The 16,492-nt window shown below is 37.6% G+C and overlaps 1 protein-coding gene across 17 annotated transcripts in view; it reads left to right on the top strand.

The window, feature by feature from the left end:
* Positions 1-16,492, top strand: part of CNTN4 (contactin 4) — a 909,482-nt gene that overhangs the window by 740,370 nt on the left and 152,620 nt on the right. For all 17 annotated transcript variants that reach the window (XR_011994334.1, XM_025984656.2, XM_072720378.1 and 14 more), the window contains 2 exons: positions 4,905-5,007; positions 7,615-7,799. Coding sequence is in view for 16 of the 17 variants with exons in the window: in XM_025984656.2 (XP_025840441.1) it covers positions 4,905-5,007; positions 7,615-7,799 (288 nt within the window). In the remaining variant the exon portion in view is untranslated. The remainder of the gene's footprint in view (positions 1-4,904; positions 5,008-7,614; positions 7,800-16,492) is intronic.

Genomic DNA, 16,492 nt, shown 5'->3' with positions numbered 1-16,492 from the left:
TACCTATTAGGTGAAGAAACAATGATAGAAGCTAGAGGTACAAATGAAAAAGATAGACACATTACTCGATGTCATGCATTTTACAGTCTCAATGAAATGACAGATACTAGACTCATACATAAACAAGATTGTGAATTATGATAATTAACATAGAGGAAATAGATGTTAATAAAGAATAACACAGCAACTTATTTTAGATAGTGTGATCAGAAAACATTTCTCTGAAGGGGCACCCTTTGAGCTGAGACATGAAGCAAGAGATAAGTCATTCATGTAAAAAATGAATGAGGAATGAAAGAAATTTCCACACAAAGACTTGCATTCAAATATTCTTAGAAGCTTTACTCTTTATAGCCAAAAGTGGAGGCAACCCAAATAAATGCCCATCAACTGGTATTATGGGTTGAATTGTGTCCCCCCAAAAAGCTATGCTGAAGATATAACCCCACCACCCCCAGTACTTCAGAATATGACCTTATCTGGAAATAGGGTCTGTACAGGTGTAATTAGTTCAGATGAAGTCATTATGGATGATGGTGGGCCTTAATCCAATATGAATGGTGTCCTTATAAAAATATAATGAGAAGACACAAAGCATGTCCTGTGATGACAAAAGAGAGACTGGAGTAATGGAGATGCAAGGCAAGGAACACCAAAGATTGATGGCCACCACCAGAAGTTAGGAAGAGGCAAGGAACAATTCTACTCAGAGTGTCAGGAGCAGAGGGCCTGTCATTGCCCTCATTTATGACTTCTAGCCTCCAGAACTGTAAGAGAATAATTTTCTTTTTTTTTTAAGCTACTCACTTTGTGTTACTTTGTTGCTAATATGACCAGGGAATAAAAAAGTAAAATGTGGTATCTCCATACAGTTGAATACTATTCAGCAATATAAAGGAACAGATACATGCTGCAACATGGATGAATCTTGATAACATTATGCCAAGTGAGAGTCCAGATGCAAAAGAATATATAGTGTCTAATTATATTTATATGAAATATCCAGAAAAGGCAAATTCTCAGAGACAAAAAGCAGATTAGAGGTATTGCCTCGGGCTGGGACAGTCAATCTGAGGATTGACTATGAACAGGCATGAAGGATCATGGGTCATGGAAATGCTCTAAAACTGGATTATGGTGATGGCTTCACAACTTGGTAAATTTACCAAAAATCTTTGAATCATACACTTAAAGTTGGTCAATTTTTGATATGTAAATTATCCTTCATAATGTGTTTGTGTGTATATGTGTTTTTTCAAGAAGTCAGGGAAAGGACACCTCTGTTGATTAAGCATCTGCCGTCAGCTCAGATCCTGATCCCATAGTCTTAGGATCGAACCCCCTATGGGGCTTCCTACTCAATGGGGTATCTGCTTCTTCCTCTCCCTCTCTCTCTACTCATACTCGCTCACTGTCTCTTTCTTTCTCTCTCTCTCAAATAAACAAATGAAATCTTTAAAAAATAAAGAAAGAAAGAAGTCAGGGGAAACATTCAGAACTAAGGCAAAGAGGTTTTTATTCTATGTGATCATTTAAAGGGCACTATGGACTAGAAAATAGGCCAGGCTGAGGAGGAGGAAAAAGATCCTGGAGGAGTGGACTTTGAGTCTGGGCCTTGGTACATAGGAGTTTAGGATGAGGAGATAACAGGGCAGGGGATCTTCTACTCTGTCTGTCTCTGCATTGCAGTGATATTTCAGTTTCTCAGGAAAAGGTCCTGTGAGATATATTTGCTCCTTGGTATATCTTCCAGAGCTGGGTAAAAGAAACCTAGTGTATATGTAGTGTTTGTAGAAAGAAGAGGCAGGGCAGCCCGGGTGGCTCAGTGGTTTTAGCGCTGCCTTTGGCCCAAGGCCTAATCCTGGGGACCTGGGATCAAGTCCCAAGTCGGGCTCCCCGCATAGGGCCTGCCTGTCTCTGCCTCTCTCTCTCTCTCTCTCTGTGTGTGTGTCTCATGAATAAATAAATGAATAAAATCTTAAAAAAAAAAAAAAAGAAAAGAAAGAAAGAGGAGGCAGAGGGAAAACCTGATCACTGCTAAAACAGCCTTGTCCCTTGTATTTTAACATTACTGCCTCATCTCCCTCCCACACATGATACACTGCAATGCAGATTGTTTTGATTCCCTGGGAACACAAAAGACCTCTTTTTCTCAAAGCAATTCTTTTTTTAATTAACACTGCTCTTGGAGTACATAACCACACACACAACACTAAAAGGTGTTAACTTGTTCCTGCACTCAGAGTCATACTACTGATATTTATGGGACAATGAGTCAGTTGTATGCTGTTGGTTAGCAAGTTCAGCAGCTGTGTGTGAATGCCATCAAAAGCAAACGCCACTTCTTTACTGGTCCAGCTTTGTGACAAATGCTCAAAGGAAGGCAAACCCAAGTTTAAGTGGAAGAGAACTCAGACTGGCCAAAAAGGAAGGAATGATTTTGTATCTGAATGTGGCAAACATGGATTTAGTATAGTTGAATCTGGTTTTGTAGTGTTAATCATTGCAGTGGTGAGAAGCCATAGTAAAAGAGGAAGGGGGGACCAGGGTTGCAGCCTAGAACACTAACTAGCTTGTTGTAAAACAAAAGACAAGCTGCTTAACACCTTTGAGGTTACAGCCTTGCTCACAAAAGGAAGAAACAGATCAGACTGATTTTAATTGGGGGAAAGGTGCTTGCTTTAGAGTCCTTTTTTAAAAAACGATGTATTTATTTTAGAGAAAGTGCAAGCATGCACATCGTGGGGAGGGGCAGAGGGAAAGGGAAAGAAAAAGTTTGGCAGACACTGCACTGAATGGGGAGCCAATATGGGGCTCAATCTCATGATCCTGAGATCATGACCCAAGTGGAAACCAAGATTTGAGCACTTAACCAACTGTATTACCCAGTGCCCCTATTTAGAGTTCTTTTGGGAAAAAACAAACAAACAAAAAAAAAAGAGTTCTTTTGGGAATAGGTTGCTAGCTACAGATCCTGTCTGTGGGAAAGTGTGCATCAATGGATGCCAAGATTAAAAATGCTAAACTAAATTATTTTAAAGGTCCCTTCCAAATCCAATCTACCCTGTCATTCTGTGAAAGAAAAGAAAATCAAACAATTATGTTCACCTTTGCACATTTGATTACATACCTCATAGCAAACCTAGCTAGACAGTTATGTCATATGACACTGTTGATTTTCTGTTTACACATTAAGGAAATCCCCTTGATGCTTCCCACACATTAAAGCTGCAGATGAAAAGAATCACCTCTGCAGAGTGGAATTGCTTCCCTTTGTCATTGTACCTGTCCCCATCCACTCCTAGTTTTTACCTTTTCTTCTGAATCCTTCAGTCTTTTTTTCTGTAACTATGGGAAACCTAAAGAGAGGTGAAATGGAAGATGCTATCATTTCTTGGTAAGTTAAGTAATTCCAAACTTTATACTGGCACTGCTAAATCAGAGACCATAGGACAAAATTAGAAATTGAATAAAAATAAATGTATTCAATCAATTAGAGCAGTAGGACATGGGCTCAGGAATGTGTTGATAAGAAATAATTAACAAGGGATGCCTGGGTGGCTCAGTGATTGAGCATCTGCCTTCAGCTCATGTCATGATCCCAGGGTCCCGAGATCAAGTCCTGCATGGGCTCCCTGCGGAGAGCCTGCTTCTCCCTCTGCCAATGTCTCTGCCTCTCTCTGTTTGTCTCTCATGAATAAATAAATAGATAGATAGATAGATAGATAGATAGATAGATAGTTTTTTTTAAAAGAAATACTTAAATTTTAGTTATAAAGTATGGACTTAGGGATCCCTGGGTGGCGCAGCGGTTTGGCGCCTGCCTTTGGCCCAGGGCGCGATCCTGGAGACCCGGGATCGAATCCCACGTCGGGCTCCCGGTGCATGGAGCCCGCTTCTCCCTCTGCCTGTGTCTCTGCCTCTCTCTCTCTCTCTCTCTCTCTCTCTACCATAAATAAAAAAAATAAAAAAATAAAAAAATAAAGTATGGACTTAGGTTGTTAGGTTATGTTACCTTGGCCACAAATGTACATTTTATAGGATATGGGAAAATGGGAGAATATGATCTTCAAAGTAAGCATGCCATTGGGAAGGTAAGCATAATTTTAAGATTGTTTTCTGTAGTTGCTTCCTACTATCCTTTATTTATACATTGGTTCAAAATATAATAATACTGCCATTTGATGCTACCTTCTCTGCATTAATTTATGATTAATTCTGATTGGTACTGAAAGTGAATAATAAATTAATGCATGGTCACAAAATGATTATTCAGATTTTTTTATATAGACATAAGAGAGCCTGGATGTATTTTTTTAAATTTTTTAAAAGATTTATTTATTTATTTATGATAGACATAGAGAGAGAGAGGCAGAGACACAGGAGGAGGGAGAAGTAGGCTCCATACCAGGAGCCTGATGTGGGACTCGATCCCGGGACTCCAGGATTGTGCCCTGGGCCAAAGGCAGGCACTAAACCGCTGAGCCACCCAGGGATCCCCATTTTTATTTTTAATATTTAAACTTTTTCTGCATGCAGTATGTTTTCAAAAAAGATAATTTACTTGATATTCCTGATGACTAAGACTTTATTCTTTCCTTTTTTGGTCCTATGACTGCCTTTAACAAAAAAAAAAAAAAAAAAAAAGGTTTTTTGATAAGTGAAGTTATATACATGGAGAATTTGATCCTAGGCAGATGGTATGGCACTGTGATACAGAATTTACCCTCACAGGAACTGGGAGAAGAGCCACAATTCAAGGCTGGTTAGAGATAGAACCAGCTCTAAATGAATAAATTAATTGCACACATAATGATGTATTAGAACATCCTACATTAAGAGATAAAACACTTATGTACATTTTAAAAGAACCACAAAGACTTAGTTCCATTGTTTATTCACAGGGGTGATGGGTGAATATGAGCCAAAAATAGAAGTGCACTTCCCAGAAACGGTGCCGACTGCCAAAGGAACAACAGTGAAGCTGGAATGCTTTGCCTTAGGAAAGTAAGTTCTGGTTTCTCTTCCATCTTGTCCTCTATTTAGCTGGGCAGATATAGAATTTTATTTGCACTGTTCACAGTGATGGTTTCTGCAGTAACTGAAAGTAAGTCAAGCCTTTCTCTTTGTAATTCTATGTATGCATCTTTGTTTCTGCCCTCTTACCATGGAGAGGGGACCTATAATGGCACAAGGGGATTAGGCTGCCACAATTGACAGGGCCACAAAGAAGAAGAGAATGGGCAATTCTGAAAAAGTATTTTGTTCTATTATTGTGACCTGTAATGTGCATGCTGTCTAACCCAGAATGACAGGAAAACAATGGCCTTCATTTGAGGTACGCTCAAGCTGACTATTTGGAAAAATATGGACTTTCATTCTGGCACTAGTTTACAGAGGATGCATCAAACTTTTCTTGAATTTCTTTTTAAATTACTAGTCTCTTCTCCCTAGTTTGGATTTCCTTCTGTTCTGGCTAAATATAGGTGAGACCTTAGGTTCTTTAAGAGAGTCTCTATTTTAGAGGCTTATCTGAAAATTATTCATGACTTTATTATTAAATCTGTGGAGTGATGAACCTGAGATCCAGTTTGCCTTTCCATAGTGTATCTCTCAGAGGACATAAAGAAAATGAAAAACAGATCAGTTAAGATTCTCCCAGTAACCCTGAAAAAAGGATTTGGCATAAATGATACACACTGTCATCTAAAATGAGAATTTTTAGGTCATCTGTGTATTTTAACGATTGATGTTACTCTGTACACCCAACCCCATCTTCTCAGCTAACCCATTGCTAACTCCCCATCCTCTTCCTGTGCCCTAATGTTGACTAAAGCAGCAACACTAACTTGTACTCAACCCCCCTCCTATCAGCATGTAATCTGTTTCTGTATATTTTTTGCATTTTACACCAACCATAGAAGAAAGACATTCCTTTTACTCATTATATTTTCCGCTCTAATAAAAGGATTTTTTGGGTTTCTGTGTTTTTAAATCAAGGCAGTTTAAGCTGCAATATTATCTTTACTTTGGCACAATACAATACAGTGGTAAATTCTTATGTCCTGGAAACTTACACATTAAATAAGCTATGACCTATCTGTAGGACTGAATGCTGTACAGACATTAAAAGTCAAGTTGTAAAGCAACATATGAAAAGTAAGAAAATATCCATGATTTATTGCTAAGAGACTAAAAGCAGATTGCTAAGTTATATAACATGGCTACATCGCATTTTTTATTTTAAATATATACATTAGGAAATACAATCCAGGGAAAAGGTGAAAGCAGGTAGCAGCATAGGCTAGGTATAAATTTGGTAAACTATGCAAGGTGACACCTTAAAAAATCTTTCTTTGGAAAAAGAGAAAAATTCACATCGTTCATACTTCAAAGGGGGTATGAATTAAACTCTATTCACACTGCTTGAATGGCACTGGAATAAAAACAAAAGACCAAAATTGGGCTCCTCCAGTCTACACAGAAATGTTTGGGGATGCACATCCAGCTGCCGAAACACATCATCATTGCCCACTTAAGAGCGGGAAGACTATGTCTAAGTACAGTTATTTGTAAAGGCATGTATTAAGTGTATATCTCATCAAATGTAAAGGCACCAGTAATGTACTTTTGATAGAGCCCTTTCTGCATCTTGAGTTAGTGTCTGTTGAATTAACTTAAATTGTTCTAAACAAGTATAGTAGATCTGATGGCTTTAATTTTTTAAATACCATCTCAGGTTTTCCAGAGAAGATTAGCAAGTCTTTAGCCTAATTAGTTCTCTGTGTGTGTGTGTTTTTGTGCAAAATAAATAAGTAAATAATTGTATCCCCTGGTAGGAAGCTGCAATCTTAAAAGCTGTGGTTAGCTTGCTAAACCATTGATTTGCAGACTCAATGATGCCCTCTTTGCAACTTAAGTTGTGTTCTCACAGTTCTGGCTGTAGGATGATAGATGCCTTGAGAGTACATAAAGACCCCACAGATGGCTTCTTTCCTTATCTTACTAATTTAAGTGAAATTTCCCCAAACCACTCTCCTACTGAACTACTGCTATAAGTTGGTAAGGTTCTGTAGAGAATTTTCCGAGAGAGAAAGCAGAAGCTGCTAGTTTCTTATTTCCTGACCCTCAAAACTGGCACAACATCCCTCTGTCTTCTTTCAATAGTCAAAGTAGTCAGACAACTCAACAGGGTTTTTAATGCAAAGGAGGATCTGGACCTCATATGGGAGGAATGTGAAAAAATTTGCTGTCCTTTTCATTCTGACACATTTGTGCATGGAAATTTTTATTGTCATATTTATGCCTTAGGAAAAAAAACAGTTATACTAAAAAATATAACAAGCATATAAAAATCTGTTTTTATTTTAGTGATAAAATTACATATTTTTAAGGTTAAGAAAAGTTATTTGATTCTAAGAAAAACACAATATATAGTAATACTAGAAATGTGGATGTGGTTAAAATCTTAGTGATATGTGAATGAGTGAAATTTGGGGAATACTGTCTAAGGCAAGCTTATACGTTTAGAACAAAGAAGGAAGGAGTTATGGGAAGCATAGGTTCAAAAAGTTTTCTCTAATTTGATTCACTCTTTTTTATTCTCGCTATCAGTCCAGTACCAACTATTATCTGGAGAAGAGCTGATGGAAAGCCTATAGCAAGGAAAGCCAGAAGACACAAGTCAAATGGAATTCTTGAAATCCCCAATTTTCAGCAGGAGGATGCTGGTTTATATGAATGTGTGGCTGAAAATTCAAGAGGGAAAAATGTAGCAAGGGGACAGTTGACTTTTTATGGTAAGTTTGCATTTCCAATTTATCATTTGTAATGCTACAGACCTTGGCATTAAAAGCATAAACTGGGAGGTTTGCATTCAGGCTTTTTGGGAAAGAGCATGTAAAATAAGACTGTGTAAAACCCTTGGTTTGCTGCTAATTAGCATTCCCTGGGTGATTCTGGGTGTGGAGAGTGAGGGTGGGGGACAAGGATGTTGACAGGGCAGAGGGGAAGAAATCAGGCTGAGGTGTTTGGGAGATGGGTATTAGTGGAAATGCACTTGCAAAGGAAGCATTTTTCTTCTTGCCATCAAGCTGTAAACCTGACACAGGAAACCTTTTGTTATTCTTTCTCCTGATTTATTTCATTTTAAACTGTATGCTTTCCTTCTTTCGAATTTTGATTTGGGGCTCATGTTAATTCTTTGTAATTGCTTGTATTTGATAGCAATTTAGTGTGGTACCATGAACATTTCAAAATGCATACTCCCCAAATTTAGTTCTTATCAGAGTGGAGCGTGACAAATCTCTCTCACCCCAAAGACTTTTTATGTGCAGCTGCTCCTGTTCCAATCAAATCATCGGCATTGATCCAAACATAATATAAATGTAAAACCACTAGCACGTGGTCGCCAATTTCGCCAGTCTTGGAAACCCTGTTAGGGCATCGATTTGAAATCCAAAATGGGATCTCATTGGATAGGCATTTTGAAAGCAAATTGAGTTCTGCCAAATTGGAACATGTTTGAATCCCATCTTTCTGGGATATTGGAAATAAATACCATAGATTGATAATTATTCACAAATAGTTTAAATATACAACAATGTATATTAAAATGCTGAGAGTAGCTCTTTAGGGGCAGGTTGTAGCAAAAGTTTTAAATGTTCTTATTTTTTGCAATAACAGATACCATAAAGGCTATTTATTTAACCATGTCTTCTTCCAAAGCATTTTGGTTTTAAGATATAGCCAAATATTTTGTTCATTAATCATAGAAGCATGATTGAAAACTGAACAGAGATTTGGAGTATCAGCTAGCTTGCAGGGAACTCCCCCACATGACCCTCAGGATTCAGAACTCACATACCTGATATATCAGGGTAACAGGAGAGCACACATGGCTCTAGGAACTATTTCACATGATGACCTGAGCAACAGTTGTTTGAACAAATTTATACACTTCTTTAATCATTCATATTTCTTCAACAATTATGAAGAACTAATTCTGCTCAAGCCAACTGACGGACCTGATATTTAATCTTTACTCTTTCTTAAACTGTGGTAGTTGAGTGGGTGAAAAGCAAAAGACTCCGTAGTTAATTGACTGAAAAATGTAAGACCAAAAGTTATGTGTTTAGTGAGATACAATTGATGTATGTTTAGGGTACATTTTCCTCACAAGTGTAATAATTATATATTTGTCAGGTAAGGACAACCTGAAAATATTCGGGTAAATAGCCAATGTTTTCTCATTTTTATTAGTTGAATAGACTGCTCAGTTTAGTGTGGTTGTTCCTAAGTGTTATTTGAGTTGCTCAACTCATTGAATAAAGTATTTTCACTTTACTCTTTTTAAGTGAAGTATCTGTTTTTGTTATGAAAGTATGAAATGTTCTGTAACCAGGAGTTAAGGTAGTGCTTTCTAGTGGGTCAAAGTTTTCCTGCATTGGAAAAAGAGTACTCCAGAGGTACTGTTTTGGAGATTCAAACTTGTCAATGGCCCTCAGCCCTGTGCAGTAAAATGGTTTTTTCTTCAGGGATCCTGCCCTGGAGATGAAAATCAGGTTCTAACAGTGTTTCCCTTTTAAATGGAGTTATCTGCATCCATGCATGGGGGAAAAAGCAGAATGAAATTTGCCTGCTTTCTGAAGATAACTCAGCTTTTTTCTCAGTTGTCAACCACCCTTGGTATTAGAAGCTTGTCAGATCAGTTGACTTTAATAGCACTTGGCTGTTGCATCTATGTTTATTCTTTTGTTTTTCCTCAACTAGCATATCAGTGACACAGAAATTATCGAACTGTTTTCATTGTCACAGGAGAGATTAATTATACAAAAGTGCTTGGCTGTCATTTTTTTTTCTCTCATTTTTTTGGTCTCTATTGGGTTTTCCCAATGCTGAGTTCCCAATATCCAGCTGTCTAGATCTCCAATTTAAATGAGTTATTATAATTAAAATCACTATGTAGATCACAAAAGGGGAGAAAATAGCCCCAGTCACTTATCCATGAACATTCTGTCTTTGTTGACAAGAGAATTTCTTACAACATTAAGATGTGCTATGCTCAGGGATTATAAACCATGGGTTTGAGTTTAGGAAACTGTTTCTCTTTTATGGTTCCAAGTTGTTTATTCTGTTCATCAAATCGCCACCTCAACAGCCACAGGTGTGCTAACTTCTCATCTGGCTTAGCAAAATGGCTATTTTTATTTTCTAACACTGGAACCATTTAACCTTCCTCCAAAGGCCTCCTAGACCTGATTCCATTGTTCCCATCTTCCCTGTATCAGAATGATGGAAGCCTCTATTCCTGGCTGGTGTATTCCCACTATAACTGTATTTGTAGGTTAGCATGTGCTACTCATGTTTAGGATGTGTGAAGATTTAAAACTAGTTCAGACATAAAACATTTTACCCTACCCTGTCTTTCCAATTTATTTTATTTTTGCCATGACTTATACTTGACCAGTGTGGTCTCTAGTTTTGATGTTTTCTTTATTTCTTTCCTTCTTTCTTTTTCTTTTTTTGTATAGTTGACACACAATGTTACATTTGTTTCAGGTATGGGAAATAGTGACTGGATAAATTTATACATTATACAGTGTAGTCTAGTTTTAATCTGCTTTTTCAGACATTTTTCAGCATAAAAATTTTCTACAAATAGATCTGTAATTTTCAAGAATAAGATACAATAAATCTTTGTTGCTAAGGTAGAAATTTTCCAGTGATTTTAATATCTTATTAATTCGTTCAACAAATATTCTTTTCAATGCCTGCTGTATTGTGGGGCATCCTGATTGGGTGGCGGATGGCAGCACAAGCAGTGAAAGAATTCACCCGAGTCATAACAAAGGAGATAGATGTTTATTTAATACACTGCAAAGCAGTGTCTACTCAGTGTCTACTCTTGTCTACTCAGTAGACAAGACAGCAAAGGAGAGAATGTCAACCATGAGGTGGTGGTAAGGGGCCATAGTTACAGGGTGGAGTATGGGAATATATGGAACTTTCCTTATTTTGATAATCTTAGGAACTGTGCCTGGTTGTAGCTGGCCAGTTAAGGCCTATGACTATTTCAAGGTGAGTAGCTTAATGATCCTGTTTGCATTCAGCTCCATGGTCACTCTGGCCCCTTTTGCCTTGCTCAGGTAAACATTACTCAAGCCTGTTAGAAGAGGTCTCTATACAAATGGTAGGCAATGTTAGGCAATAGGGTTACAGTACAACTCCCTGCCCTCAAGGAGATTGTTGCTACTAGAAGTTGAAGACCATATACTATTAACCAAATAAATGAACTAGAAATTTTCATATTATGATAAGAATTATGAAGAAAATAATTAGGATGATATGGCATAAAATAACTAGGAGCAGGGGAAAGGCTCCATAAGGTAGTCAGGGAAGACTAGTCTGAGAATTGTACTCTGAGCTGAACACCAAAGGGTGAGCAAAAGCCAGACTTTCGAGGGAAGTACCTCCCAGGAAGAAGGCAAGGAATTGCGAAGACCCGGAGACAGAAAACGATTTGATATGTTTGAGCTGCATCAAAGAAACCAGTATAATTAAATCATGGTGAGACAGAGCAAAAGTCTTGAAAAATAGGAGGGTGACACATACCTCACAAGCCAGGCAGAGTTTGGGTTTCATTCTGAGTATAATGGAAAACCATTGGAGGATTTTAAGAAGGGGAATGACTCAATATGATTCATGATTTTAGAAGACCACTCTAGTTGCTTTGTGGTGAATAGATTCTGGGGAACCTAGAGCAAAAGCAGGACAATCAGTCAGGGAGCCATCTAGGTAAGAGATGTTGGTGGCTAGGACTCAAGGAAAGAAAATAAATGGAGATACTTGAGATAAATTTTGGAATTAGAGCCAATAAAACTTACCATTCTAATAAACTCAGTTTGTAGATGGAACTGCTTCCCAAAGAGATTATGTAGCCAACCTCAGTTTACATAGTAAGAAACAGAGCCAGATTCCAAATGCCATGCTTGTTCCTCCATGTTAGATAGAGGTTCTTGTACTTCAATGTGCATTAGAATAACATGGAAAATTTATTAAAATACTGAATATTGGCCCCCCCCACAGAGGTTCTGATTCTGTAGGACTGGAATGGGGCCTGAGAATTTGCATTTTTTAAAAGTTATGCTTCAGTAATGCTGTCATAGCTTGTCTAGAGTCCACACTGTGAGAAACATTGCTCTCTCCTAAGCTGTTTGCAAGTGGCAGAGTGAAGCAGATTAAAGTGGGTTCATGCAAAAGTGTTCCTGGTTCTCACAAAGCTAACAGCTTGCTGTCACATCAGGTATTGTAGACAGTCTACATAGACAAAGTAGAATGAAAGTGCTAAAGTAATTATCTTTGAAGAAGGGAAAGGAATGTATAAAATATATTTAATTCACTTGATAATTACTCATTTTTCCACCCCATTGTGTCTGTATAGTCACTTCCTTTTTTTCACAGATAGACCAATAGTATTATATAGTCATCATTTAGAAGAATGAAGTGTGAACTAAAGAATCTGATATTTAATACTCTTTTGTAATTTCTCCTATATGTTAAGAGAGTAAAATCATCTTCACCATTAGGAAACAGAGAATAGAATATTTGAGCAGGCTTATCATTCATAGAATCCTGTCATGTTTGAACTGGAAGGAACTATTGGGGCCAACCCTTTGATTTTTATAAGCAAAGAAAATAAAGCCCAGAGACATAAATTAACTTACCCATGATCATAGAGTGAGTGAGAATTAGAGCTATGACTAGAGCTACTCTTTCTGTTATACTGCACATTACTTTTTCTGCCAGGAAGATATTTTAATACAATAGGTAAGGAGCAAATCCATTAATCACCTGGCTACTTTTTCTCTGTATTTTCCACAACCAGCATCATAAAATGAAAACATCCAGATGGACAATTGACTTTCTCACTTCCTATTTTCTAAGATAATCAACTGATTATTGAGTCCAAAAGAGCTCTTTTTATTTTCATTTCTAAATTACATATTTAGTTGTATGTCTAGACCTTGTATGCTATGGTCCTTTGGCTTAAATGGCAAAACTGTAGGCTTGAGGACTCTGCAAACAAATGTTTGAGTATCTCTAAGGTCATCAATAAGTGAATACAGAAGCATCAGGCAGCACAGCATACTAATTTCCCCCCGGATATGCTACGTATATGTGATCACTAGATAATATTCAGCCCTACAAAGTGGCTTAAAGGACACAGTGACCAAAAAGATGAACACAACAGATAAGGTAATTTCACAGTAGAGCAATAGTCTGCTTAATTGTCCTGGACAAAACTGATACTGAGACCCTCAATTTCCCTCAGTGTCACTTAAGATAAAGTCAACAGTTTTTGTTTCCTTTTCTTTATCTGGTAGTTCTAATAAAATGGCTTGCTGCAATTTTTCAAGAGGTGCACACTGAGAACATATTGTAAATGATGGCCAGTGGGAAATAATACAGAAGTGGGGACATGAGATCCTTAGGGCAAGAGAAGCTTCAGATTAGGGAAGAAAAGGTTATATCAAGGAGAATATGTTGAAATACAATGCAGTTCCCTCACTCTGTATTACCATAGAAAGCAGAGGTACTATTACAATTTTTATACCACAAGAATTACTGTTTAAATATACTCATGGCAAGCTTTACATAAGTGGATTTGTTTATCTGAAAGTTCCCATGCTTGTCTAAAGTAGAAGTTCTCACACTTTTGGTTTCAGCCCTTTTTTTCACCTTTAAAATTTGTTAAATACTTCAAAGAATGTTTGCTTATGTTGGTTATATCCAAAGAATTTTTGTTTATGTGGGCTATATCTATCTATCTATCTATCTATCTATCTATCTATCTATATCATATTAAAAATTAAAACTGAAAATTTAATTTAGGAATTTATTTTATTTTATTTTATTCATTCATGAGAGACACAGAGAGAAAGAGAGGCAGAGACACAGGCAGAGGGAGAAGCAGACTCCATGCAGGGAGCCTGACGTAGGACTGGATCCTGGGTCTCCAGGATCACACCCTGGGCTGAAGGTGGTGCTAAACCGCTGAGCCACCTGGGCTGCCCTAGGAGTTTATTTTAAAATGACAACATGTAACATAATATATTTTAAGAAACTGTATTTTTCCCCAAAAAATTAATGACAAAAGGGGTATTGCTTATGTTTTTGTAAATCTCTTTAATGTCTGTCTTAACAGAAGAAAACTTGATCTCATACAGATAGGTAGTTGGGAGGAAAAGATATCATGGGCTTTCTGAAAGAGACTTGGGAAACCCCAATGGTCCTGAGACCACACTTTGAGAGACACAGATCCAAAAGTATGCTCACATCATCACTGATGGTAGGGTTGAAAATATTTTGAGAGCCTACAGATAGAGATGGATGTTGGAGATAAGCAGGCCTGTGTGCCCATCCTAACTGAACCACTTTCTGAATTGAGACCTTACTATTTCGAGGCCTCATCTATAAAATGAGGATAATTCTATTTAGCCTACAGATTACTATGAGGTTGAGAAATAACATATATAAAGTGATACTGAAGAGATATTCCATAAAGAAATAGCATCAAGGCTTGGTAGTATTTTGTTCAGAAGGTAGGGGAAGGAGAAAGAAATAAGCTCAACGCAGTAAGAACAGATTCTGAGAATCACTAGGTAGTGAGTAAGTTGAAAATTAAAAGGAAATTAATCCATGTTAGGCTAGAGTAATAGCTTGGTTTTCTTGGGTAGAAATGGGCTTAGTGAACCAACCTTAAAGCCTTACAAAAACAAGTAATGGCACAAAGTAGGCTGTTTATGCCAAATGAACAGTATCTATTCAGAAGGACTACAATTGGAAGATCAGAGAAGGCTTTGTGGAGGAGGTGTTTCTTCAGAGTAAAAACAGGTTGGAAATGAAGTGGAAGAGAATGTTTCAAAAAGACAAAGTGGTAAGATCAAAGTTTTGAGGAGGAACTGATTTATTGGACTTGTGGACAAAGAAGACCCTTACTTGCCAAGGACTATGCGTTCACTGGGCATAGTTGGAGAGAAAGTAAGAGAACTGAGTAGAACCAGATGATAGAGTACTGTAACTATCAGCCTAAAAATATGAATTGATGGTAGTGTTCTCTTAGTATGTATAACATTTACAGTGTACAAAGCACATTCACAAATCCTGTCCATTATCTCACAGATTATTTCCCACAATCGTATCTGTTGTATTTATTAGTGAATGCCTATTAATAGAAATGTACTTGCTTTTGGTTGCACTCCAATATGCCTTTCCATAGTTGGCTTTTACCTTCTGTGCAGAGTTTATGATTGTTACCTGTGAGAGAGTTGGCCTGATGGTATTGCCATTGCCAGAGGCAAAAGTGCAATATAGAGGTAAAGAGACCCTAACTAGGAGTATCTGAGGGAAGCACAAATTAACAGAGAATCCAGGAGATCCAAGAATTAGGTTGGTTCAAGATGCAATCTAAAGACTTAGCATATTAAAGTTAGAAGATACTGTTAAGTCTAACCTTGCCTCATTTTAAATGAGAAAAGCTTTTAATCACCAGGCTCCAAATCCAAGCTACTTCTTTTAAATGTTTTTTTTTTAATTTTTATTTATTTATGTATGATAGTCACACAGAGAGAGAGAGAGAGAGAGAGAGGCAGAGACACAGGCAGAGAGAGAAACAGGCTCCATGCACCGGGAGCCCAACGTGGGATTCGATCCCGGGTCTCCAGGATCGCGCCCCGGGCCAAAGGCAGGTGCTAAACCGCTGCGCCACCCAGGGATCCCCAAGCTACTTCTTACAAAACAAGATTAGATGGCTTCAGCATAGTATTTTTCAAAGTGCATATATTGTTTAATCATCAAGTTCCTTTTTTCTACATGAAATTCTCAATATTTAAAACAAACCAAGGCTTCTCTAGTTGAAGACAGTATCTCCTTAGAATCCTCAGAGTTTCACAGAATTGAATTTGAAAACCGCCATATTAGGGTGCTTGCCTGCTGATATGTGCTGAGTGGATGAGAGCCTGAAGTCAGAGGATGGTAGATTATGAGGGCTGAATGAAGATCAAATATGGACCCTATCTTGGAACACAATATCAGTATTTCTGGTAAAGCTGGTCTTCCAGTTCAATGATGTGCAAATGGGAAGTCAAGGACTTAAGAAGAGACTGTAAGGAGAAGTTGGAAGACTATACAGTAAGGTTTGGAGATGAATCATTCAAGTGCCAGCACTTGGAACGTTGGATTCAAGGCAAAGATAATGAGAATACCTCAAGGATTCTGTCAACAGTCCAAAATTCCAGGCTGGAGATAAAGATTTGGGAAGCTACTATATACATAGGTGTTAAATTGAAGCTGAGTAATTATCTTCAGGTTCATAAAACCCACTACCAATAAACTTCTGAAGCATTTTTAGCTAAACATCTACATTCCCTGAAGCTGATTCATCTTCTCCAAGACTGTGTAAGATACCAGAAATAATTTCTAATGGCTACTG

The sequence above is a fragment of the Vulpes vulpes genome, chromosome 9 (assembly GCF_048418805.1).
Source record: "Vulpes vulpes isolate BD-2025 chromosome 9, VulVul3, whole genome shotgun sequence".
Classification (NCBI taxonomy): domain Eukaryota; kingdom Metazoa; phylum Chordata; class Mammalia; order Carnivora; family Canidae; genus Vulpes; species Vulpes vulpes.
Note: the sequence above shows the minus strand (reverse complement) of the source record. Positions and strands in the feature narration are given on the sequence as shown.